Source organism: Bos indicus x Bos taurus, chromosome 7, assembly GCF_003369695.1.
Source record: "Bos indicus x Bos taurus breed Angus x Brahman F1 hybrid chromosome 7, Bos_hybrid_MaternalHap_v2.0, whole genome shotgun sequence".
NCBI classification, from domain to species: Eukaryota; Metazoa; Chordata; class Mammalia; order Artiodactyla; family Bovidae; genus Bos; species Bos indicus x Bos taurus.
Genome location: NC_040082.1, coordinates 70,009,172 through 70,034,496, shown reverse-complemented (window position 1 = coordinate 70,034,496; position 25,325 = coordinate 70,009,172). Strand labels below are relative to the sequence as shown.

Genomic DNA, 25,325 nt, shown 5'->3' with positions numbered 1-25,325 from the left:
AAAGGACAGAGTGTGCCCAAGCCAAAGTTATGTGTTGTCTGTCATCAAAGGTAACCACATGAAACTCTCCAAAGGCATGAGAGAAAGCTTTACGGATGCTGGGCCCCTGTTTCAGTAGCTTTAAGGATGCTGGGCCCCTGTTTCAGTAGCTTTAAGGATGCTGGGGCCCCTGTTTCAGTAGCTTTAAGGATGCTGGGGCCCCTGTTTCAGTAGCTTTAAGGATGCTGGGGCCCGTTCAGTAGCTTTAAGGATGCTGGGGCCCCTGTTTCAGTAGCTTTAAGGATGCTGGGGCCCCTGTTTCAGTAGCTTTAAAGGATGCTGGGGCCCCTGTTTCAGTAGCTTTAAGGATGCTGGGGCCCCTGTTTCAGTAGCTTTAAGGATGCTGGGGCCCCTGTTTCAGTAGCTTTAAGGATGCTGGGGCCCCTGTTTCAGTAGCTTTAAGGATGCTGGGGCCCGTTTCAGTAGCTTTAAGGATGCTGGGGCCCCTGTTTCAGTAGCTTTAAGGATGCTGGGGCCCGTTTCAGTAGCTTTAAGGATGCTGGGGCCCCTGTTTCAGTAGCCATCTTTGCTGGAACACCTGGTTCTGCATCTATAAATTTGGTGAGTTCACATCTGGTTAGATTTTTGGCTTCTCGAGCAGATGGTTAAAGGAAGTTGCTAGTTACGTTTTCAGATCATGACTCCCATATCATCTTGAGATTAGGCAAGCCATTCTAGAAAAACATGCGTGGCAAAAAAGGGAGTTCAAGATAAATTTGGTCCAGCCACTCAGCAAACCCACACCCCACACCCCACTCCCCCTATCTGCAACCTGACAGCTTAAAGTTTGCTGAAGATGAAAACTGTTGGTGTGATTCCCATATGAGTTTACATACTTTTCCACCCAGATCTTCTTCCTCAAAAATACTCAGGGAAAACACTTAAAAATGTGTAGAAATCTCATTTTGAATTTACCTTTGATGGACTAGAAGCAGGCTCCCATCTCTTCTGAGCACCCAGACACCTTCAAAGGGGATGCAGCTTGATTTGGATAGGATCAATTTACCCCAGCTATTAAATCTGCACTTTTTCATTTTCAGGGCAGGTATCCTGGCCCCTTTATATTTTGACAAGATGTAGCAAGACCTGTATATAATAGGCTAGTATAGACACAACTGTATCAAATTTTTTTTTTTTTTTAATGAGTGATGGAAAAGGTGATGCCATTTACTTACATGCTAAGAGTACAGTCCTTTGACTTGTGAAGGTTACCAACCTGGCTGTAACACTGAGGTAGAAATTGTTAGGCAGTTAGTGTAGGAACTCTGAGACCTCAGCCTATTTCAATAAACATCCCACTCCATTAACCTAAAATTATATCCTTTGTCCCAAATTCCTGGCTCTCAGAGAAATGTGTTCTGGGTCTGATAAATTATCAGCACTCAGATCCAGGAAAGGTAATTAACTTCTGTTCCATATGCCTGAGGGAAAAACAACTGGTGATCATTAATTTTTAGCACATACATCCGGTCCATTGTAAAATGGCTGGAGGTCATATAAAAGGGTCATGGTTGGCAACTAAATGTCTAAGACAACTTAAAACTTGAGGATCAAAAGATAACTCAGGAATGCTACAATAAAAATTGTGACCTTTAAGTTGATTGGTTAAAAATGACACATGCTAAGGGTAGAGCCAACCAGAAACGTATAGATCAATACTAGTAAGAATATAAACTACTACAGACAACGCTTTCAGGGGACACTTCATCCCCTATCAATGTCTACGCTGAGAGTTTTGTACTTGTCTTCTCTCTGAAATAAATTCTGTCTGCTTGCTACCCTGAGTGTTTGCGTGTTTGTGAAGTTCTTTCTTTAACTCTGAGAACAAGAACTCAGATTCCCGTTTCAGTATCCTTGGCTATAGCCTAGATACAAAAGGGAAGCCTGGCCCTTCCCACTTATATATGAATCTGGTCTTCCATTTCGTCTGCATTTTTTTTTTTTTTAAATGGGGAATTGATAACACTGCAATGTACCTTGGTGATGATATGCACATTAATCATGGTACCTTGGTTGTTGACTATGATTTAGAGAGAGGATAAAATTCCCAGTCTGTATGGGATGGTCAAAGCAGGTTTGGATGGAACCCAGGGCTTTGTACTTGATGAACTTATGGCCCTTAATAACTAGCCAGCAGATGCTGGATGCCTTAGATGTGGGATGAGGCAGCAGGAGAGCCTGTCATCCAAACTTCATCCTGATGTTCATTTCCTGGTCAAGCACAGGTTCACATGTTACCTAATCTGTAGACTTGTTTGCATTGGAGCACTGGTGGGCATTGACTATTACTTATAAGATAAAACAGCATTAACTTCTGTTGCTAACAGAAAAACACCTGGGCTTGTTTGGTGGAACGGGGTGTGTGTGGGAGGGAGAGGTGACATAAATGTCATCAAATTCCCTGTATTACACTGCAAGCAGAAGTGTTTGTGCCTGATCAAAATTCTGCTTTTGGTAGAGGATGGAAACTATCCCATGGCAGAAAAGCAACCAGGACCAATCTCTAAGTCTAAGGTTGGCACAGACTTGTGCCTTCTCTTCCACTTGTATCATGATTTTGTTGATTAAAAAAGACGCACAACTTGAGAGTTTTGAGATAAGTTTTATTTCAGGGCAAAATGAGGACTGCAACCTGGAGGACAGCACCTCAGACAGCTCTGAGACTGCTCCAAAGAGGCGGTGGGGGAACGGCAATACATAAGATTTTGGTGAAAGGGGAGTTCAATACAATGAAATGTTCACTTTATGAAAGTCTTTCTGCCAGTCATGAGGAGCTGATGGCATCATTTAGTGATTTAGTGCTTTTCAAGATATGAATAGATGCAAGGGTTGGGATCATGAAATCAGTTCCTGAAAAACTATCTGAAGACCTGGTTCCACGAGATTCCCTGGAGCACAAAGTGCCTCCATTCCATCCTGAACTCCCTCGGGGTGTTGAAGGTCAACAGCTGCAGCGGCACAGGGTTCAATGTCCGCAGAGGCAGATCCTCTTGTTCAGTCACTGGCAATGCTCTTGGCAAGTGCCAATTTGTAGTTGACAACTTATTAGCAAGGGACCTTTCCACCATTGGCTTAATCTTGGTTTTTCCCAGCTGGGGCAAGAGGTTAGGAGAGGTTGTATGAAAATGGCTGAAGTTGGGTGAAACAGCTAACAGCTATGGTGCGATCAGGAGTGTATCCTAATCCTGCTCCTGGTTACTGGGATTTCCCTAGTGGTCCAATGGCTAAGATTCCATGGCCCAGGTTTGATCCCACATGCCACAACTAAGAGTTTACATGTAGCAACTAAAGATCCTGCATGCCAGAAAAACCCCACATACCACAACTAAGACCTGGTACAGTCAAATATATATATATAAACAAAACATTAAAAAAAAAGTAAGTCATTACTTCCTCTCTCTTCTAAAAAGAGAGGTAATCAGATCAGGTGACCAGAACTACCTATCTGAGGCCTAAAAGTTTTATAAGGTGATGTCTGACATCCAGAAGGGCTATTTTCAGCATCCTCCCACTTCAAGTTCTTTTCTAAAACTTATATTTATTTCACTGTGCTGGTTTTCCTTGCTTTGTATAGGCCTTCTCTAGCTGTGGCGAGCAGGGACTGCTCTCTAGTTGTGGCGCTCAGGGTTCTCATTACGGTGGCTTCTCTTACTGTGGAGCACGGGCTCCAGAGCACAGGCTCAGTGGTTGTGGTGCACAGGCTTAGTTGCGCTGTGGCATGTGGGATCATCCAGATCAGAGACTGAACCCGAGACTCCTGCATTGGCAGGCGGACTCTACCACTGAGACACCAGGGAGCCCTCAAGTTCTCTTTGTCAGGCCAACTGATGAGCTCTCTCAGCTGTGCTACTCATACTGTTTTAATTGAAAAGTCAAACACGAATATTAATTCAGCAAGTCAAATTTTTATTTTGCACCTGTGAATTTATGGGAACAATGCCAAGGGATCAGAGGAAGGGGGAGGACAGATACTTTTTGGATGTGGGGTCTGCACATCCACGGGAAGGTACACACACAGTTCATCTGTCTGCCCAGCCACCCAGGAAGGGAGGGGAGGAAGGATGAAGTGAGTCGGTTCTATCTTCTGGAGAAGCTTTTTCCAGAACCCAATGGTTCCTCTGCATGGGAAGAACCTAGGATTTGAGCTGCACCATCCAGAGGGGCTTCTGAATCCAGGGGGAAGGTGAACTTCTGATTAGCTAGGTACCCTGGTCAGGTCTGAGTCAGTGAATTTGATACTCCCTCACAATATCTGGTGGGTACTGATAAGATATATAGCCTCCCCATGGGTTTCAATTCTGTTACACCCCCTTTTGTCTTTCTTACTTATGATCTGATTTTACAGATAAAATATACTAAATAGACCAGTTTTCTTCTTTTATACAAATATCTAAAGTGGGTGAGTTCATAACTTCCTCCCTTAATGGGACTGTTGGGCAAGAGTGCATACGTGGGTAGGGCAAATGTACACAGAATCTGGCCTCTATTTGAAATTTTCTCTTCCCTTGTCCTTCAAGATACATATTTTCCCCTTTTCTGGCAAGGTCAACCCAAGAGGGAAACTATTTAGAAAACAAAGAGCCCCAATAGTTTATTTCTTGTTCAGGGTATAACCAAATTATTTTATTGTATTTACTGTTCCTGGGTATATAGATGCATCTACACAGGCACAGAACTCATAACTGTAAAACTGTTACTATTCCATTGGCTTTGTTATCTCTTGATGTGGTAATGAAGTGACAAAGAGCAAAGGGTCTTGCATTCATTTGCCCGGCCTTACTGCCTGCTAATGGGACCTGACATATAAATATAAAACACAGGCCTGGTGGCCGGCTTTCTGAGTCAGTCATCGATACACCACAGCTTCCATGCTTTTTCATCACTGAGCTGAGCCAACCTGGCCAGTCTTTCAGGATCAAGACGATGGTTTTCATTGCTTGAGGCTTCACTACCAGTGTCACTCCCAGTCCAGAACCCCAGGCTACGAACTTTAAAGGCTATCCTGCAGAGGATCCCCAACTCTGGGAACAGAATCTTGAATCTGAGTTCTGCTTCCAATGGAACTCAGAGTAAGCTAAATCAACTTTGTACTAATTCATTTGAGAATGAGAAATATCAGCAGAACCTCAGGATTATCTAGTATTGTGGGTTAAATTGTCTTCCCATCCCCCAAATTCATATTGAAGTCCTAACCCCAGTACCTCAGAATGTGAACTTATTTGGAAATAGGGTCATTGCAGATATAATTAAGATGGGAACAGTCTGGAATCAGTAGGGCAGGCCCTACTCCATATGACTGGTATCTTTACAAAAAGGGGAAATTTGGAGACAGACACATACACAGGAACACCATGTAAAGACAGAGAAGATGGGGTGATGCTTCAACAAGACAAAGAACATCAACAATTGTCAGCAATCACTGAAGCTAAAGGAGAGGCAAGGAACAGATCCTTCCTTTACAAGAATCCAACCTTGCTGACACCTTGATCTTGGACTCCAGGCCTCCAGAACTGAAATGATGAATTTCTGTTGTTCTGAGCCACCCAGCTTTTAACTTTGTTACAGCAGCCTTAAGGAATTAATACAACTGGCACACGAAGTTAATATATATATAGAATGACTTCACCAAAAGTTATGTTTCTCCTGCTCAGCTCATCCAGACACAAGAACTTCTCATTCATGGGACCTGAGCTCTCCTTTACGGGACCTGAGTGAGCTCTCCTTTCCTAGACATGACACAATGGGGAAGGGAAAGTTAAGCGCCTTTCAAATGATGGTGCAGTCACTTCTATCCCACAACCGAGTATACCAAGGACCTTCAAGGTACAAAGAAAGGACACTTTCTTTGTAGTGTGTGCCAACAAACAAATTAAAATGTGGGCTTTAACGTGGGCTTTGCCATGAATGAGCTCACAATTCCCAATAACCAGTCACCACCATAAAAGAAAGACTTCCCTTTGGCAAGCTATAAAGTCCCCCACAAAGGCTTCTGAGCCTGGAAGGGCCATCTGATCATTCTGAGGTGTTCTTATGGACCAGATGGTGCCTGGGACACAGACTTCTGATGACGTGACATGGCTTGGTGTGCTTGGCCCTGCTGCCCTTGTGCCAACAGGTCCAGCCCCACCTTACTGTCTTCCTCCTAACCTATCACCCCACCTGCAGCTTCCTGCTGTCAGGTAGGAAGAAATTACCTCCAGACGTCAGGATGGGGTAGGAATTCAAACAGGGCAGGAAGGGAGTACACTGCAAGCTGGCAAGGGACAGACCCCTCAAAGGTTTCCTGTGGTAGGGGGTACCCCAGTCCCTTCACCAGGTGGGAAGCACTGAACAGGGTTCTCTTAGACCCGAAACACCGGGCAAGTCAAAGCTGGTGCTGACACACTCTCCTGGTTTTCGGCACAGCAGAGACAGAGCAAATACTTAACTGGCCACTATCTCGTTTCTACCTGAGAGTTAAAGGTCAGGAGGACGTGGTCTCTGTCCTGGGGGAGTCTGAAACCAGTCAGTACCAAGCACAAGTGGGATACACTCTACCCACGCTGGAGCTGCACGCAAAAATGTGTGCTAAGCCCCCGACTCAGTAGGAGTTCAGAGCCTGCTTGGACCGGCGCTTCATGTGCAGGCGCTGGTGGCGGAGGAGGTCAGAGTTCTGGGAAAAGCTTTTGACGCAGTACCTGCACTGAAAGGGCTGGGACTTGTCCATGTGAATGTTACTGCGGTGCCGGGCCAGGTGCTCAGGCCGCTGGAACACCTTCCCGCAATCACAGCACTGGCAGCGCAGCTTGGCCTTGCCCTTTGTCAGCAGGTCGTCGGAATCCCCACCCGTGGTCCCTGACGCCTCCTGTTCTTTCTTCTTCACTAACTCTAGTCCGTCTGGCTGCAAGTGTATCCGCCTGTGTGAGAGCAGGTGGGAGTTGAGGCGGAAGCTCTTCCCACAAGCACCGCACCTAAAAGGTTTCTGGACCTCGTGGGTCTCCAGGTGCCCATCTAGGTCCTCGCTGTCACTGAACAGCTCCCCGCACACCGAGCACTCGTGTGGCTTCTCCTGCTCTCTGCGGCTCCGCAGGTGTCGGATGAAGTTGACCCTCCAGCGGAAGATTTTGCCACAGTTAGGGCACACGTAGGACTTTTTAGAGGAGGTCTGCACCTCACCCGCTGCCTCAATGCCGCTCCGGTGGGAGATGGGGAGGCTGTGCTGCTTCTCTGTGGGGCTCCGCGGCTCGTCTGTGCAGTAGGGGCCAAGCTGGGAGTCCTCATCTCCAGAGCTGGACAGCACAATCTCGATTGTCACCTCCTCATCCAGGCTATTCTCGGGGAATGGTGCATCACCTCCCACTACCAGAAAGCAACAAGGTGATCAGTGATGCTGCCCAGGCCACATCCGAGCCCCTGCAAACCCTACCCAAGAAGGTTCTGCGTTGGTCCAGAAACCCACATTTTTGTAAGGAATCTTCCCCTGCAGCTATCTCTGTGGTATGCCTTGTGAGAAGGAATCCCTTAGCATGGGCCACACTGCTAACCCATTCTGCATACCTCTTTCTTCTCTCACTTCCCTACCTTTTTCTCCTAAATCCCCAGATCCAGTCCTTTTATTCGTTTCTTTTCTAGCCACTGAGATCCCTCCAAGCTTTAAGACTGTATCTATCTGTGTAAGCCTTGACCATTTACACATTATTTAACTCTACCTTTCTTAATCAGACAAGGGAAAAATTGTCAGGGTGCATTAAAAGCCTTAAGACAGAGAAGGGTCCTGTATTCTATAAACAGTGACAGGAGGCTGCCAGCTACCATATTTTAGGCACTTAAATTCCCTAGGGGCTGTTCAAGACTTCTGACATGCACAAGGCCATTTGATCCTGGACACAAGCCAATAATGTACTACTTGCCATTATAAACATAGGCAAACTCAGGTCACATGCTTAAGGGCTCAGGGCTAGTGATATTGAGCCCTGCTGTGATGGTAGGGCTTTTCAAAGGCTCCAGATTACTCAAGGTCATCTCTCCCTCTCTGTATCATATCAGAGGCCAACCAACAGCCACTAGTGGTAATGCATAAAGATGCACTGGACTTTATAAACTAACTAAAGCTGGCTCAATGGATCTTGAGTCTGTGATGTTGGAAAGATGTACTGTGGGGAGGAGCTGGGTGGGCAGTGGGGACCCTGATATGAGGTCCTTGCCTGCAGCCCAGAGACCATTACACAGCTTTCCTTACAGTTGTTTCCTCATTTTTGTGAAATGAGGGGCTCAGGTCTAAAACAGGGGTGGGGGATAGTGGTGCCAGGTCCTTTGAGACAATAATAGGCATATGGTTATTCTGGACTTAACTGCTAGAAGAAGGAGAGTTGTGGCAGCTTAGGGAAGTGAGGGCAGGTGAAACTGGACAGAACCTAGCAGGAACACCCAATACCATAGCAAGCAGGAGAGACACTGGGCAGTGGAAGAGTCTATGCGGGTATTTACCCATACATCAGAGCACAAGTGTGAGGGGACTGGGTACAATGTGAAATGGGGGAGTAGGAAGGAAAGACTTGAAGATTTAGAAAATTTTCAGTCTATCTATTCTGCAAAAAATGAGAAAGTACGTTCTGGAGAGAATACCAAGCATGTGGCAGGACAACCACGGATCCTATCGACCATCTAAGAAGCCAAGAGTGGAGATGAGATAATCCAGGAATGGTCTGTAGAGGACCCTCTTGTCCGATGGCCTGGATCCTTGTCAATTTCATGGGCGACCAACAGTGTTTCTGAGAATATCCATCTTGGAATAAAAAGGAAAGAGGATGAACTAAAGGAAGGCTTTCAGATGTCAAAGGCAGTCCATGATGTCAAAGAGTTGGACAAGACTGAGCAACTAACACTACTACCTCTATCAAACTTCTAAAATAAACTAATAGAGCTATCTGGATGCAAACATGGATTATCCTTGAAAGAAAAGGAAGACAGCCCCAAAGGCAGTTCAGAGGTTGACAGAGCTGCCACTGCATCCACAGGCACATGGGATGGACAAAGCACTGAGCCAAAGATGAATCTCAAACCCTAACATCTAATGGAATTTGCCCTGTTAGGATTCAGACTTTCCTGGGAACCATCAGTCTTTCTTCTTAGATGATATTTAGATTAAGTTATGATTTAGAGCTGATGCTGGAAGAGATTAAGGGATGTTGGGATAGAATGGATGTATTTTATATATGAGAAGTATGAATTATGGGAGAACAGAGAGTGAACGGGAACAAGTATGGATTATGGGGGAACAGAGGGTGAAGTATTACAGGCTGAATTGCACCCTCCTAAAAATACATGATGAAGTCTTAACCCCCAGTAATCAAGAATGTGACTATAGTTGGAGATAAGATCTTTCAAGAGATGATATGCAAGAGACCTCTTGGAAGAAGAGATTAGGACATAGACATGCAGAGAGATGACCATGCGAAGACGCAGGGAGAGGACAGCTGTCTGCAAGCCAAGAAGAGAGGCCGTAGGAGAAACCTCTCTACTGAAAACTTGATCTCAATCTTCTAAACCTCCACAATGTTGAGAAAATCAGTTTCTGTTGTTTGAGCCTCCCAGTCTGCAGTACTTCATTATATCATTCCTAGGAGACTAATGTAGTACATATGGGATTCATGCATATGTGCTAAGTCATTTCAGTAGTGTCTGACTCTTTGCAACACTGTGGACTGTAGCCCACCAGGCTCCTCTGTCCACGTGATTTTTCAGGCAAGAATACTGCAGTGGGTTGCCATGTCCTCCTTCAGGGGATCTCCTAAACCCAGGGATCGAACCTGTGTGCCTTAGGTCTCCTGCATTGGCAGATGGTTTCCTTATCACCAGTGCCACCTGGGAAGCCCACATATGGGATGACAGCCCCCTGAAACCAGATGAAGTGACTAAAAATGGATGCAAAGTTTCTAAAAAGGGGAAAATAATTCAACAATAATGTTGCTGTGTGCCATTGACACAACAGTGTAAAGAATTTCTAGTAGATGAGATGAGACTTACAGAGGTGTGTCCATAACACTGCAGAGAAAAAGTAACATTAGGGATGTCTCAGCTCAGCACTGAGATAATATTATGGGTGATTGGGGGAAGGTGCAGGGCAAGAGAGAAGCTAAACTGTTAGGATAACAGTAGAGAAAACAGGGAAAAGTTACTGGTTATAAGTGCTTTTACTTGTATTGTATCAATCTTCAACAATAACCCCATAAGGTAGACTTGACTATTATCTCTATCTTACAGGAGAAAAATTTAAAACAGAGGTAAAATAGCCCAAGGTTCAGGGGAACTGTGCTTAACTGGGGATGGGGGTAGGGGTATGTACTAAGATTATGACTATGCTCTTCCAAGGCCAAGGAACAAAGGCTGCTTTGTATTTTCAAGAACAAAAAGCTCATGACCAGGTTGATGGCTAACTCCTCAAGAAGGGTAAGCTGTGGCTTGGGAATAAATCATTCCCTGTCAGCTGGAGGTGCTAAGGAGAGAAGCAGGAGGATAGGAAGCTATATGTAAAAAAATAAGTAAATAAAGACACCGTAACAAATATATCCTTATAACGTTAGGATGGGGAGGCTTTCTTAAGCAAGATACACAAAAAAAGAGATGAATAATTGTATTTACATATTTAAAATGTTTTTTAAAAGAACATTTCTGTGCAGACTTCCCTGGTAGTCCAGTGGCTAAGAATCCGCCTGCTAATGTGGGGGACACAGGTTTGACCCCTTCTTTAGAAAGAGCCATGTTGTCACAGGGTAGCTAATCCCATGCGCCACAGCTACTGAAGCCTGAGTGCCTAGAGCCCATGCTCCACAACAAGAAAGGCTACCGCAATGAGAAGCCCATGTACCACAATGATGAGTAGCCCCTGCTCACTGTAACGAGAGAAAACTGGCAAGCAGCAATAAAGACTCAGTACAGTCAAAAATAAATAAATAAATAAAATTTAAAAATTATGTGCTAAAAGACACATAAAGTTAAAAAGTAGTAAGAATTATGTACAAATAATTAGAACAGGGTTTCCCCAGTGGCTCTGCAGTAAAGAATCTACCTGCAATGCAGGAGACACAGGAGATGCATCCTGGGTTGGGATGATCCCCTAAAGGAGGGCATGACAACCCACACCAGTATTCTTGCCTGGAGAATCCCACGGGCAGAGGAGCCTGGCAAGCTACAGTCCATGGTGTCGCAAAGAGTCGGACATAACTGAAGCGACTGAGAACGCACGCATGCACTTAGGAGGCAATTCACGGAAAAGGCAAGCAGATATGGAATAAAGAGCATGGGGTCTGGAGCCTAATCACATGGGTTCAGATCCTCAGTCTGATACTATGGGCCAAGGATTTGTGTCTTTCCAAAATTTCTATGCTGAAGCACTAATTCCCAATGTGATGGTATGTAAAGTGGGGTCTTTGGAAGGTAATTAGGTTTATATGAGATTTTGAAGGTGGGACTTTTGTGATAGGATTAGTACTTTTATAAGAAGAGGAGACAAGAGTTCTGTGTACCAAGGAAAGGTCATGTGAGCACATTAGGGAGAAGGAAGCCAACTAAAAGCCAGGAAGAGAGTCCTCACCACACACTGAATCTGCTGCTGACCTGATCTCCGATTTCTCAATCTCCAGAACTGTGAGAAATATATTTATACTGTTTAACAGAACATATCTCTTTGGTATTCTGATCTAGTAGCCTGTGCTGACTAAGATGGTATTTATCTCAGAAGGTGCATAAAGATACATGAATATAATCACATAAAGACCTTATACTGGTGCAGTGCTTGGGACATAAAGACACAGAGCTTACCAAATGTGAAGGGGGAAGGGCAAAAATGAAGAAAAAAGAAAAGGACCAAAGAGTATTCACTAGGCAATTCACAGAAAAAACACAATAAACAAGATATTCAGTCTCAGTGGTAGCATTATAATGTGTGGTTGGACTGACACAAATGGAACTGGTTGGAAGGATCCTTTGTTGAGCGTGGATGTGGCTATGCAGACCCTTCACCTGCTGTGAGGAAGTGTGGGAAGAACTACCAAAATAAAAACGATGCCTATTCTCTGCAATCTATCATCTCACTGATCTTAGATAGATAGCAACCCTTAGCTTCTTGCCATTTCAAAATAGATTTGGTATCAGAGCTCAGCAATGGGAGAGTAAAAACTCCCCTGTGGTAATGAAAATCCACATTCTGTAAGTATGCTGCCAGGGCTGAGACTTCCTGTGAGCAGGCAGAAGCAGAGAGGATTCAAACTTCATCCTGAGAATCAAGCTGAACTGGGAATAAGCCACACAGGGACGATCACCCTCGGCACGCAGAAGCAGGCTCCTCAGAAAACCAGGGCATCAAAGTTTGTGGGGAGGGAGTACTGTCAACCTAGATCTGCTGTAGATTTACAAAAACAGAAAATCCCTTTAGTCTACACAGGATAGGGGGTGAATGCAAATGACTGTGAACTCTGCATGATACTAGGTAGAAATACCAGAATATCACGCAAATCTTGCCTCCAAAAGGTATCAAATTGTGCATGAGTCACTGTAGTGGATTTAAGTAAGGACTGGAGACTCAGGAGTCTAAATGTTGCTGGGCACACTCTCCAGTGGTCCTCCTTTTAGCATTCTGCTAACCTGTTCTTTAATTGCAACATTGCCCAGGGACTCTGGTCTTTATGCTCAGAGAAGAAATACACAGACCATGTGTCCAAAAGCACTATGTCAGCACCCTGCCTCAACCAACCCACAAGAGAAAGGCATGGAGGGGAAGGCCTCAGATTGGGAGTCAGCTGGAAAAGATCCTAGAAAAACAAAGCTAGGGCAAGCAGCCTCAGGAACTCTCAGTAACTGTCAGCAGAAATTTCAGAAAGTTCAATTCCTGAACCTACATCACCCCCACCACCACCAGCACAGATGTATATACATATACAACACACATGCATGCACATATATCACATATGCACAATTTCACACACACAACACAGCAGACATTATATAAACATACATGTACCACATACATAAATGCCCACAGGCATGCTCACATGTATACAACACATGCCACATACCCTGCACGTGTACACACTCACACACAATACACCAAACATACTACATACACACACAGCATACATGCCATTACCACATTCATGCACACACATACACGGATGCACATGTACACATCATACCCCCATGCTACATGCACCCACATACTACACACATATATACACACTCAAGCCACACATCACACACAGGTGCACCCACCCCCACACCCTCCTAAGAATTCCTTTACCTGGGCAGGTGCTTTGAGGGAGCACTGTCTGCTGGCTTGTCTGGAACTCTGGCACCTGCAGCTCATCCCGCTTTCTTCTTTCTTCTACCTGGAATGGCTGGAGACTTGGAAAGTCTTTCCAGAGAAGAAAATGAAAAATTCATTTTTCCTACTGCTGCAGCACTACCTGGAAAAGGCATCTTAAGAGATGTCAGGCTATGATCCAAGAGCAGGCCTGGGCTCTCTCTCAGGACAGTCTCTCAGTAAATTAATGTCTGATGAGCAAATGAATCTGCCAGCAAAATGGGCCAACACCATAAACGTGGGTTTTGAAGCTAGAGAGCATGAACGTGGATCTGGGTCCTGCCCCGTCCACTTGACTGCGGACAAGGAACTGCCACCCACGCTGTCATTTTCACTTTCCGTGGTGGGATTTCCAGTACTCCACGCAGACCCTGCATAAACACGGTCTGGACAGTCTGCTGGGGCAGAGACGGGATGGGAAACTGAGCACACCAGAGGCCCTGGCTGCTTGTTCCAGGTGGGGGTGGCGAGTGGAATACTGGTCTGCTCTGTGCCAGCTCAAAGTCCCAAGAGAAAGGAGGCCTGGTGGTACTGCTGGCACGGTACAAAGCTTTTCCCCTGAAGAAGCAGGCATCTTAAGGCATTAAAGCACAGTGGCTACAAACACAAGCTCTGCTGACATGGAAAGCTGGGGGTAGGGGCAGAGGGGTGGGAAATGCTGCTTCTGAGCTGTGGCATGTCAACCAAACCCCAGCACCTCCCCAAGCCTCAGTTTCCTTACACTTCCTGAAGTATGTGGCTGGAAGAAGACAGGTGAGGCACCCAGAGGCACTGTGTCCAGTGCCCAGCTAAGAGGTGGCATGCCCTCCTCTTCTCCTACCTGACTTTTGGAGAGTATCTGACCTCACTTTTAAAGGGGTCATTGCGTTGTTACCACAAGCCAGGTGTTACTTACAGCAGAGGAGAAAGATATTCCTATTATATCCTAGGTCCTGGTTGAAAGAGGGCAATCCCCACACCTGGGAAAACTGAAATACCACATCCTTTCCATAATGAATGAGGGATGGGGCAGGATTCATTCTACCAAGACATGGTCCAGGGGTGATAGAGGGCTCAGGGAGTGGCAGAAGGAGCAGGCCTGCCTCTGGCCAGCAGCAGCCTTCCATTCCACTGAGTTCTGGTATCATTCCTCACCCAAGTAGGAGACCTGGGACACGTCCTTCCCCTGGAAGTCCTGCAACTCTGGAACACGTGGCTCATTCTCTTCTCCCTGGGAGAGATCCAGCTGAGCAGCTGCATCATCTATTCACAGAAAGGGAAGGATATGCATTTATCAGGCCTCTGCTCCCACAGGAAACCAGGGTGGGAGGACAGTGGTGACTCTGAGACAGGTAGAGGAGAGAGAAGTTGGAGGGACACACAACACACCAAGAACACCAACAGGGGCCATGCAGGGAACGTGGAAGGACCAGGGCAAGCAGGGAGAGGGCAGGGGAGGGGGACACTAAAGGGGAAGTTGTGGGCTTGGGATAACTCTTTCAGGCCTATCAGAAAACCAGCAATGAAAAGAGTCAGAATAAGAACGATAGAAGAAGAGTAATGCAAGGGATACAAGTTATATTTGATTGTGTACGTAAAACAGGTAACAAGCCTAACTTTCATGTGATAGCACCAAGCAATGGTTAATCTGCAGAGTGGCCTTGGCACCGCTGTGCACAGGTGCCTCCCATTAGGGTGGACAGTGAGGTAAGATGTGGACCCCCAGGTCCCTGGTCTCAGGAGAGAGCTGAGTTAAGTCTTACTTGGAGGCAGTGAGACCCCACAGTCTTCTCCAATGATGAACTCTCCGTAGAAGCCAGTCTGGGCAGGGTCTAGAAGGGACCAGTCCTCTTCTGAGAAGCAGAAGATCATATCCTTGAAAGGAGAAACCCGGTTCTGAAACCACAGAACAAGTACACCTCAATCCAGGCACAAGCTAGGGGAGGGATGTGGGAAGGAAGATGAGTCTGAGGCAAAGCCCCTAGCAACACATACAGCTGGGATAAAGACAAAGCAGAGAGGCTGCTCCAGAGCTCACAGTCTCCCCAGTTCTAGCCTGAGATCCACCCTCAGATGTATATGGTTTGGCAGAATCCAAACTAGTGGCCAAGGATGTGTAGGACAGGTCTTCGTACACAGTGCTGGAGAGGCTGCATATCTACAACCCTAAGCAGGCAAATGCAGAATGTGCTCAAATGATCAATGTAATGCAGAGATCCCAGTTCTAGAATTTATTCTACACATGTGCAGCATGAGGTCTATATGAGCTCCTCTGCTGCAGCACTGGTGATGATTGTTAAATTTATTCTCAACAGAAGACTGTTTATGTATGCTGCAGAATATCCTATAAAGCATAATCACCAGTATTAGAAAAAAATAAGAGCTTATTTGTCCTGAGTAGGAAGCCCTCCAAGGTGTATTGTTACATGAAAAAAGCATCGTGCAAAGATGGTCTAGATCCCACCTAGAAGTCTTGACCATTGGCTGCTTCTGCAGAGTGAGCTAGGACTTCCCAGATAAGTGTAATATTGAGACTTTTCTTATACTTTGTGTCATGAACCATGGGAATGTATCAAAAATTAACTTTGATTTGTGACATGATGGCACATCCACATAATATCAAGAGACCATAAAAATAAGTCTTTTACAATATGGAATTACAATACTTTGCCAGTTAGAGCATGATGTTAGGTTCTCAAATTACCTGTAAATACTGATATAACAATAGATTAATGGCAAATGTAAATGTCACTGAAAAATTACTCAGTTTGTAGTAATCTGGAACCTCGATCATTTGACAGAATAGTTGGGAGATGTAAAATGTGAAAGATGGACAATTACTGGTCTAGTTGAGATTTCTGTTTGCAACTTCTAATTCCAGAACAGAAATACATAAGTACATTTCTACTAAGCATGTCACTATACATTGGCTTAACGTGCACATATTTTCTGCAAAGGGTTTTAATCACAAAGCATTTAAAATAAAATTCTATTTGGGGTTTTTAAAAAGAGCCCTTTATACACTTAATTGGAAAAGACTTCAAAATATTACCAGTTATTGCCATACGGTTGCCCTGGGGCCAGGTGCCAGGAGGAAGGGACATGGGAATGGCTGGGTAAGGAGAATTTTTGTTAATTTTCTGTTACTGACCATGTGGTATGTGGGATTTTAATTGCCTGAACAGGGGTTGAACCCATGTATCCGGCATTAGAAGCATGGAGTTTTAAAAACTGGACCACCAGGGGAGTCCCAGGAGAGTTTTCAGTGAATCTCCTCCAGTATCTTGGGACCCTTCCTCCCAGCCACATACATACTTTTTAATTTTTTCAAATTAAGCATAGAGAAAACAGAGTAATACAATAAACATGAAGGATATACAATTCTGCAACTAGAGTCAATAAATTAACATTTTGTCCACAGTACGTTTCTCCCAACATGCATCAATGTGAATCTCCTACTACTAAAAAGTTATCTTCCGACATCAGTACAATTTTTTTTTTTGTTTTTAGCACAGTGGTTCTCAACCAAGGAGGACTGATTCTGTGCTCAGAGGATATCTGGCAATGTCTGGAGACATTTTTATCACCACTGAGGGGTGGGTGCTACTGGTATCGAGGGGGTGGAGGCCAAGGATGCTGCCTAACACATCCCTGGGTGGTGGTGCCCAAGACAGCCCAACGCGACAAAGAATTATCTAGCCAAAATGTCAACAGAGCCAAGGGCAAGAAACTGTTCTACAACACCCAAGAAACAACACTGGTTCAATAAGCATCTTCTGAATTATGAAACAGCATTATACTTTCAAGGAAAAAAATCATGAAGAATTACATAGGTAACTATGACAAGAAGTCAAGATAGGAATTTGCTGGGTTAAAGCTTTCTAATTGGCCCCTAGAAGTCTTTCTAAACATGCATTGCCTTAAAATGTCAATCATCTGAATATAAATAAGATTCAACAGTCTTATGCTCATATAACCATAGGTGTATGCTTACAATTACTTATTTATAATTTTGGTGTGTTTTTTTTTTTGCCAAAATCCATTGATTAGAAAAAATTAAAAGTGTGATTCTCCCCTAGGTACTTCAGGATGTAGAAAAGTAGGCCTTTATACACAATTAGGAAAAATGAACACTTGAACAACATTTGAGAGAGTGTAGCAGAAGGATACCCTGTGATCTACTAATTCTATTTCTAGTAAATCATTAGAGATGTAAGTAAAACTGAAGGTCCCACCACTAAACCTTCCCAGAAGGAGGCTTAGCTATGGAATTGGTGTTTAATATTCTGTGCATGTCTTTCGAACTCCCACTACATACGAATACAGCATGAAATGACAGCATTGCTCTGTAAGTTTTCATCTGTCACCTCATCCATGTGTAAGAGTGTCTCCAGAGTACATGTGTAGAGGGAGCAATGGGAACACACATTTTGACTGATATTAAGTATTTCCACATTGGTTTTCAGGCAGAGTACCTAAAGGGCATTTCCACTGGCAACCCAGTGGCATGCCTGTTTCCATACACCTTTGCCAATACATTGGGTATTGTGAAAAATCTAAGGTTCTAGCAACACTGTGGGTATGAGGCAGTCATGGCAGTGCAACTCCCCTTACCTCGATGAACATCTTGTTGTGGATTTACTGGTCAATTGGGTTTTGTCTTAAGAGGCTCATTTATTCATTTATGCTAGTTTTCACTGAAGTATAGTTGATTTACAATGTTGTGCCAGTCCCTGCTATACGGACTCAGTTATACACAAATGTGCATTCCTTTTTTTCACATACTTTTCCATAAAGGTTTATTACAGGATACTGAATACAGTTCCCAGTGCAATACAGTGGGACCTTGTTTATCCATTCTAAATGTAAGAGTTTGAATCTACCAATCCCAAACCTCAGTTCAACCCTTCCACGCTTCCCCAACCACAAGTCTGTTCTCTGTCTGTGAGTCTATATTTTGTAGATAGGTTCACTTGTGCCATGGTTTTAGAGTCCACATGTAATACCATATGGTATCTGTCTTTCTCTTTCTGACTCACTTAGTATGGTAATCTCTAGTTGCATCTATGTTGCTGCAAATGGCAATATTCCATTATTTTTTATGGCTGAGTAGTATTTCATTGTATATATGCACCACATCTTCTTTATCCATTTATCTGTCCAAGGACATTTAGGCTGTTTCCATGTTTTGGCTATTGGGAATAGTCCTGCTATGAACATTGGGGTGCATTTATCTTTTTGAACTATAGTTTTATATGGGTTTATTTCCAGGAGTGGAATTGCTGAACCATATGGCAGTTCTATTTTTAGTTTTCTGAGGACCCTCCATATGTTTCCATACATTTTTTCCCACTTACTTTTTACAGTGGCTGCACAAGCTTGCATTCCCACCAACAGGGTACAAGGGTTCCATTTTCTCCACACGCTCTCCAGCATGTATTATTCGTAGGTTTTTTAATGATGACCTTTCTGACGAGTGTGACGTGGTAACCTCACTGCAGTTTTGATTTGCAGTTCCCTAATAATTAGCTTAGGGCTTCCCTGGTGGCTTAGTGGTAAAGAATCCATGTGCCAATGCAGGAGACATGAGTTTGATCCCTGGGTTGAGAATGCCTAGAGAAGGAAATGGTAACCACTCCAGTATTCTTGCCCTCTGTCCTGGGAAATCCCTGGACAGAGGAGCCTGGTGGGATTGAGTCAGACACAACTTAGAGACTAAACAACAACAATAATAATTAGCAATGTTGAGAAGATGCTTGTTTATCTAATGAGTTGCTCTTCCTTTTTTTAAGAAAAATCAGCTTGTTATTAACTGTGGCTATACTTAACTATCATAAAATAAAAAATAATAATACGATTTCAATTAGAAAAATTCTAAGTATACTTCAATCACTTTATGGTGGTATGAGTAATTAATCAGTAATATTAGTGACACAGAAAGAATTGCAAGAAAATGTTTAACAAGTTAGTAGGGTGGTCATTTTAGAAAAGAGCTTCAATATCAGAAATGTGGCTTTGGAACAAAAACAGGGCAACACAGAAGAGAAGAAAAAGTTCAGAAACAAAATTTGGTAATATGTAAAAATTTAATTAATAAATTTTACTTATGGAAAAAAATCTATAAGTAAAAACAGGACCCTAATCAGTGGGGGGGGGGCGGGGGGGGGATATGATTTTCATCTGATGTGCCTGATACAGTTGGCTAACTACTTAGAAATAAAACTAGATTCTGGTCTTTTATCATAATTACTACAAAAAACAAAAACAAACAAAAAAAAGCCTTGAGGCCCATCCCCCAACTAAAAAGCTTTCAAGCACTAAAAATAGAGAGGCCATATGAAAAAGTAATTGGCAGATATTCCACATAAATTATAAATATTCATAGTAATGAAACATCATGAATGAAATTAAAAGACAAATGACAAACTGGGAACAAAGATATACCATTAATGAAAGGCAAAGAGTACTTAAAGTATATGGAGCCCTTACAACACAACTGGTATAGCTTTCTAATATAGTAAAAAAAGGTGAGGGAACCAAGTAAATATTTTAAAACATATAAAAAAAAATTCACCTGTACTAGTACATGAAAAAAATGTATATAAAATACCAGTACCAATGTTCTCTTTGATGAAGTTTCAAAAAGAAAGGTGATAAATTTCATCTGACCCCAGAGGTCAAAAGTCCTACAATCCAATCACAGAAATCCCCTGGAATCTTCATAAGACCTTCTATACCAATACGTAAAATTAACAAGGTTGCTGGATAGAGAGTCAATATTCAAAAATCAATTTTATTTCTATATATGAACAAGTGGAAGACGAAATATTAAAAAACCATACCACTTACAATAGCATCAAAAATCATGAAATTCTTAAGGAAAATGTTTACTAAATATGTACCCTATCCAAACACTGAAGAACTAAGTAAATGGAAGGATTTAAATGTTTCTAGATGGGAAGACTTCAAGCTATTAAGATGTCAATTGCCCCACAATGATCTATAAATTCAGTGAAATTTCATATAAAAATTCTAGGAGGCTTTATTTATTTAAGTTGATGTGTTGATTCAAAAATTTATGACATACTAAGAACTTAAGTATGGATGTGAGAGTTGGACTGTGAAGAAGGCTGAGCGCCAAAGAATTGATGCTTTTGAACTGTGGTGTTGGGGAAGACTCTTGAGAGTCCCTTGGACTGCAAGGAGATCCAACCAGTTCATTCTGAAGGAGATCAGCCCTGGGTGTTCTTTGGAAGGAATGATACTAAAGCTGAAACTCCAGTACTTTGGCCACCTCATGCGAAGAGTTGACTCATTGGAAAAGACTGTGATGCTGGGAGGGACTGGGGGCAGGAGGAGAAGGGGACGACAGAGGATGAGACGGCTGGATGGCATCACCGACTGGATGGACGTGAGTCTGAGTGAACTCTGGGAGTTGGTGATGGACAGGAAAGCCTGGCGTGCTGCGATTCATGGGGTCGCAAAGAGTCAGACACGACTGAGCGACTGAACTGAACTGAACTGAACTGAAGAACTTAAGAGTAGCCAAAAGAACTCTGTAAAACAAAAATCAACCTGGAGGACTCACTACCAACTGCAAGGACAAAGTATAATGTTATAGTGTTCTTGACATAAAGGATCAAAACATAAATCAGTGCACTGTATAGAGCCCAGATGTCCAGACATATGTGGACAATCAATTTATGACAAAGGTCCCAAGGCAATTCAATGGAAGAAAGGGAAATCTTTCAGTAAATCGGGATAACTAAATATCAACATAAAAAAACCAAACCAAACCAAAATAAAAACCAAACCCTACGCCTCGTACCATACACAAAATATTTTAAAAGGAACCAAAGGGACTTCCCTTGCTGTCTAGTGGTTAAAACTCCATGCTTCCATGGCAGGGGGGCTCAATCCATGGTCAGGGAGCTAAGATTCCCACATGCTGCTCATTGCAGCTGGAGGGGAAAAAAGAGAAAAAAAAAAAAAAAGGAAGCAAAGACCTAAATGCAAAACCCAGAACTATAAAACACAGTAGGAAAATATTTGTGGCCATAGGCTAGACAAAGATTTGTTAGATAGGACACAAAAAGTATTAAATGATAAAAGAAAAAACTGATAAATTCAGTCTCACTAAGATTGAAGATATACGATCTTCAAAAGTGAAAGTGAAATTGCTCAGTCATGTCTGACTCTTTGCAGCCCTATGGACTGTAGCCTACCAGCTCCTCTGTCCATGGAATTTTCCAGGCACGAGTACTGGAGTGGGTTGCCATTTCCTTCTCCAGGGGATCTTCCCGACCCAGGGATCAAACCCAGGTCTCCCGCATTGCAGGCAGACGCTTTACTATCTGAGCCACCAGGGAAGCTACGATCTTCAAGATCATTAAAACAATGTAAAGGCAAGCTGAAGACTGGTAAAACATACTTTCAATACATGTATCTGACAAAGGACTTAATCTAGAACATATATGCTTTAAAAAGTTCCTAAAATACAGAAAGACAAGCAACCCGATGAGCAGGAAAACATTTGGACACTTCCAAAAAGATGCAGAAATGATGCACAAGCACATGAAAAGATACCCAACTTCATTAGTCAACAGAGAAGTACAAATCAAAACCACATTAAGATATCCATTTCAATAACCAAAATACATGTTTTTAAAAATGACAGTGCCAGGTTATGGTGAAGAAATGTAAAAACTGGAACTCATATTCATTGCAGGTAGGAGTATAAGTGGTTAGATCACTATAGAAAACAGCCAGTTCTATAATTCATTATATACACTTCCCCTATGGCAAGTGTATATACCATATTCATTCCTAGGTAATTGCCCAAGAGAAAGGAAAACATATATTCACAAAAAGACTTGCATATGAAGGTTCATAAAAGCTTCATTCATAACATTCAAAAGCTGAAGTGACCCAAATATTCACCAACAGGTCAGTGGATAAAGCAACTATGTGTGTTTGTTTTTGGCCACACTATATGGCTTGTGGGATTTTAGTTACCTGACCAGTGTGGGCCCTCTACAGTGAGAGGGGAGTTTTAACCACTGGACTGCCAGAGAATTACCCTGGATAAACTAACTGTGACACAGTTATACAACAGAATACTACTCGGCAATAAGAAGGGACAAACTACTAATACACACAGGATGAATGATGCTTAAATCACTGGGCTGAGAAAGAGAAGCCTGGCTCCAAAGATACATACTATATGATTCCATTTATATAAAAATTTAAAACAAGAACAAACCTTATTGTGACAAAAAGGAAATCAATGCTGGTCTGGGAAAAAGAGCATGCAAAAGGACACAGGGAACTCCTAGGATGATGGAGATGTTTTATATCTTGATTGGTTAATGGTTACATGGGTAGACAGTTGTCAAAAACTCTCTAAACTTTACATTTAAAACAGGTGTTGTTGTTGTTCAGTCGCTAAGTCATGTCTTGACTCTGCAACCTCATGGACTATAGCATGCCAGGCTCCTCTCCTCCACTATCTCCCAAAGTTTACTCAGATTCATGTCCAAAAATAGGTGTGTTGTATGCAAATTATAGCACAAAAACTAGATTAAAAAAAGTGAAAATATAGAGACCATCTTCAGCCATCATTTCAACAAAGATTTAAAAACAACATTAATATTAAAAAATACCTATGTAACAATTATACATAAATTCTACATATGTGGGTCACATTAAAAATCACCTGAGATCCTTACCCCTGAGGTCAGAGTTGGCATCACCCATATAGGGAAAACCACTTCAATGGCCAAAACATGCCACACGGGGAAAGACACTACCCAGCTTGGCACTTCCACCAAAACATGCAACCTGAATCTCAATGTGAGTTAAAACCTATCCGAGCAGAGTCTGCAGTATGACTAGTCTTCACCCTTCAGAACTGTTGACACTGTGCAAACACTGAAATTCCAAGGAGAGAATGTCAGACACAGGACAACTAATTGGGAAGCATGACGGTCTAAGATTACTATTTCAATGCTGAATTTCCAGAATGTAGTAACTGCATTATGGTTATGCAAGGAACTGCCCTGGCTTTTAGGAAATATGCCCCCTTGGCATGAACAAAGCGATAAAAGGGGTAGAATTTCTACATATAACTCCCTAAAAATTCTGGGGAAAAAAAAATGGGGGAGGGGGTGGGTAGAGGTGAGGCAGAGACAGAAAGACAGTGGGAGAGAGGGAGGGACAAGCGAGAGAAAGTGACCGAGGATGGGGGAATTAAAGCAAAGACCAGGGCTCCCCTGGTGGCTCAGTGGTAGAGAGTCCGCCTGCCTATGCAGGTGACATGGGTCCCATCCCTGATCCACACAGTAACTAAGTCCATGTGTCACAACTATTGAACCTGTGCTCTAGAGCCCAGGAGCTGCAACTGCTAAGCCCACATGAAGCCTGTATGCCCTATAGCCCATGCTCCGCAACAAGAGAAGCCACTGCAATGGGAAGTCTGTGCACCACAACTAGATGAAAACCTGGCAGCAATGAAGACTCAGCACAGCCAAAAATAAAAATATAATAAATTACAAATAAATAAAGTAAGGCTCTTTGCAAGTCTACTATCCTGGCAATCTTCCCCCAAATTGATATCAATGCCAAAGAAAAAGTTAAAAATAAAAATAAACACAATATTTCAGGGACTTCCCTGCCAGTCCAGTGGTTAAGGCTCCTTGATTTCATTGCAGGGGGAATGGGTTCAATCCCTGGTCAGGGAACTAAGATCCTGCATGGTGTGCAGTGCAGCAAGGAAAAAAAAAAAAAAAAAAAAATCAAAACTTTCTAAGGCTGAATCAGTTTGGAACTGGACTTCTCAAACTTGGATACATATCACTCAAGCACCTTGGTAAAAATGCACATTCTGCCTCTGCAGGTCTAGGGTGGAACCTGAGAGCTCACATTTCTCAAGGGGTTTTATTGCTAGCCAGAGGCCAGTGGGGGAGAGAAATCTGTCCTTCAAGATAAGTTCCACAGAATGGAAGACAAGGCTCAGGAAGTCACAGGCTCTCCTCTCAAGGGCCTGCAGGAGAGAAATTATTATTGGTCTTAAAGGAAATACGCCGCCCTGAAATACACTGCTTTGGCCCAAAGATCTTTGAGTTGTAGGGAATGGATAAACAGAAAGACTGCAAAAAAAAGTACCCTCCCCCCATTTGCCTAAAGGCAGGTCATAAATGTTCCTCTGTGAAAGTATGCCTCCCCTCCTACCAGGGAGGTAAGGTGACTTAATCACCAGACAGAATTCTAGACTCTTATCAGCCCAGAGACAGCATAGTGAACTTAACTAAATCATCTTTATCTTCCATTAGTTTACATATCTACCTTCCCACAATTTATTAGCCCTTGAAGCTCAAAATCCTCTTGTCATTTCTCCATAAATGAACTGCCTGTGGTTAAAATGGGTTTCCCAGGTGGTGCAGTGGTAAAGAATTTGCCTGCTGGTGAACGCAATGGCACCCCACTCCAGTATTCTTGCCTGGAAAATCCCATGGACGGAGGAGCCTGGCAGGCTGCAGTCCATGGGGTCGCTGAGGGTCGGACATGATTGAGTGACTTCACTTACACTTTTCACTTTCATGCATTGGAGAAGGAAATGGCAACCCACTCCAGTGTTCTTGCCTGGAGAACCCCAGGGAAGGGGGAGCCTGGTGGGCTGCCGTCTATGGGGTCGCACAGAGTCGGACATGATTGAAGTGACTTAGCAGCAGCAGTAGACACAAGAGACTCCGGTTTGATCCCTGCGACAGGAAGATCCCCTGGAAGAGGAAATGGCCACCCACTCCCAGTATTCTTGCCTGAAAAATTCCATAGACAGAGGAACCTGGTGGGTTACAGTCCTTGGGATCACAAAGAGTCTAACATGACTGAGCACACACACACGTGGTTAAAGTGGTATACAAATCTCTGGATCTGGTAAGGCATCCCATAGGCATACAAAATAAAAAATTTT

General features: G+C 43.3%; 1 protein-coding gene across 2 annotated transcripts in view; it reads right to left on the bottom strand.

Annotated features, from left to right (window-relative positions):
• Nucleotides 1-3,924: 3,924 nt before the first annotated feature.
• ZNF496 (zinc finger protein 496) overlaps nt 3,925-25,325 on the bottom strand; it is a 46,524-nt gene continuing 25,123 nt past the window's right edge. The window contains exons 7-10 of one of the 2 annotated variants that reach the window (XM_027546772.1): nt 15,118-15,229; nt 14,510-14,617; nt 13,313-13,426; nt 3,925-7,377 (exon numbers count right to left, since the gene is read on the bottom strand). In XM_027546772.1, coding sequence (XP_027402573.1) covers nt 6,620-7,377; nt 13,313-13,426; nt 14,510-14,617; nt 15,118-15,229 — 1,092 coding nt within the window. In that variant the 3' untranslated portion in view covers nt 3,925-6,619. Of the gene's footprint in view, nt 7,378-13,312; nt 13,427-14,509; nt 14,618-15,117; nt 15,251-25,325 lie in introns of both variants that reach the window. The other variant, XM_027546770.1, reaches the window with a different exon arrangement.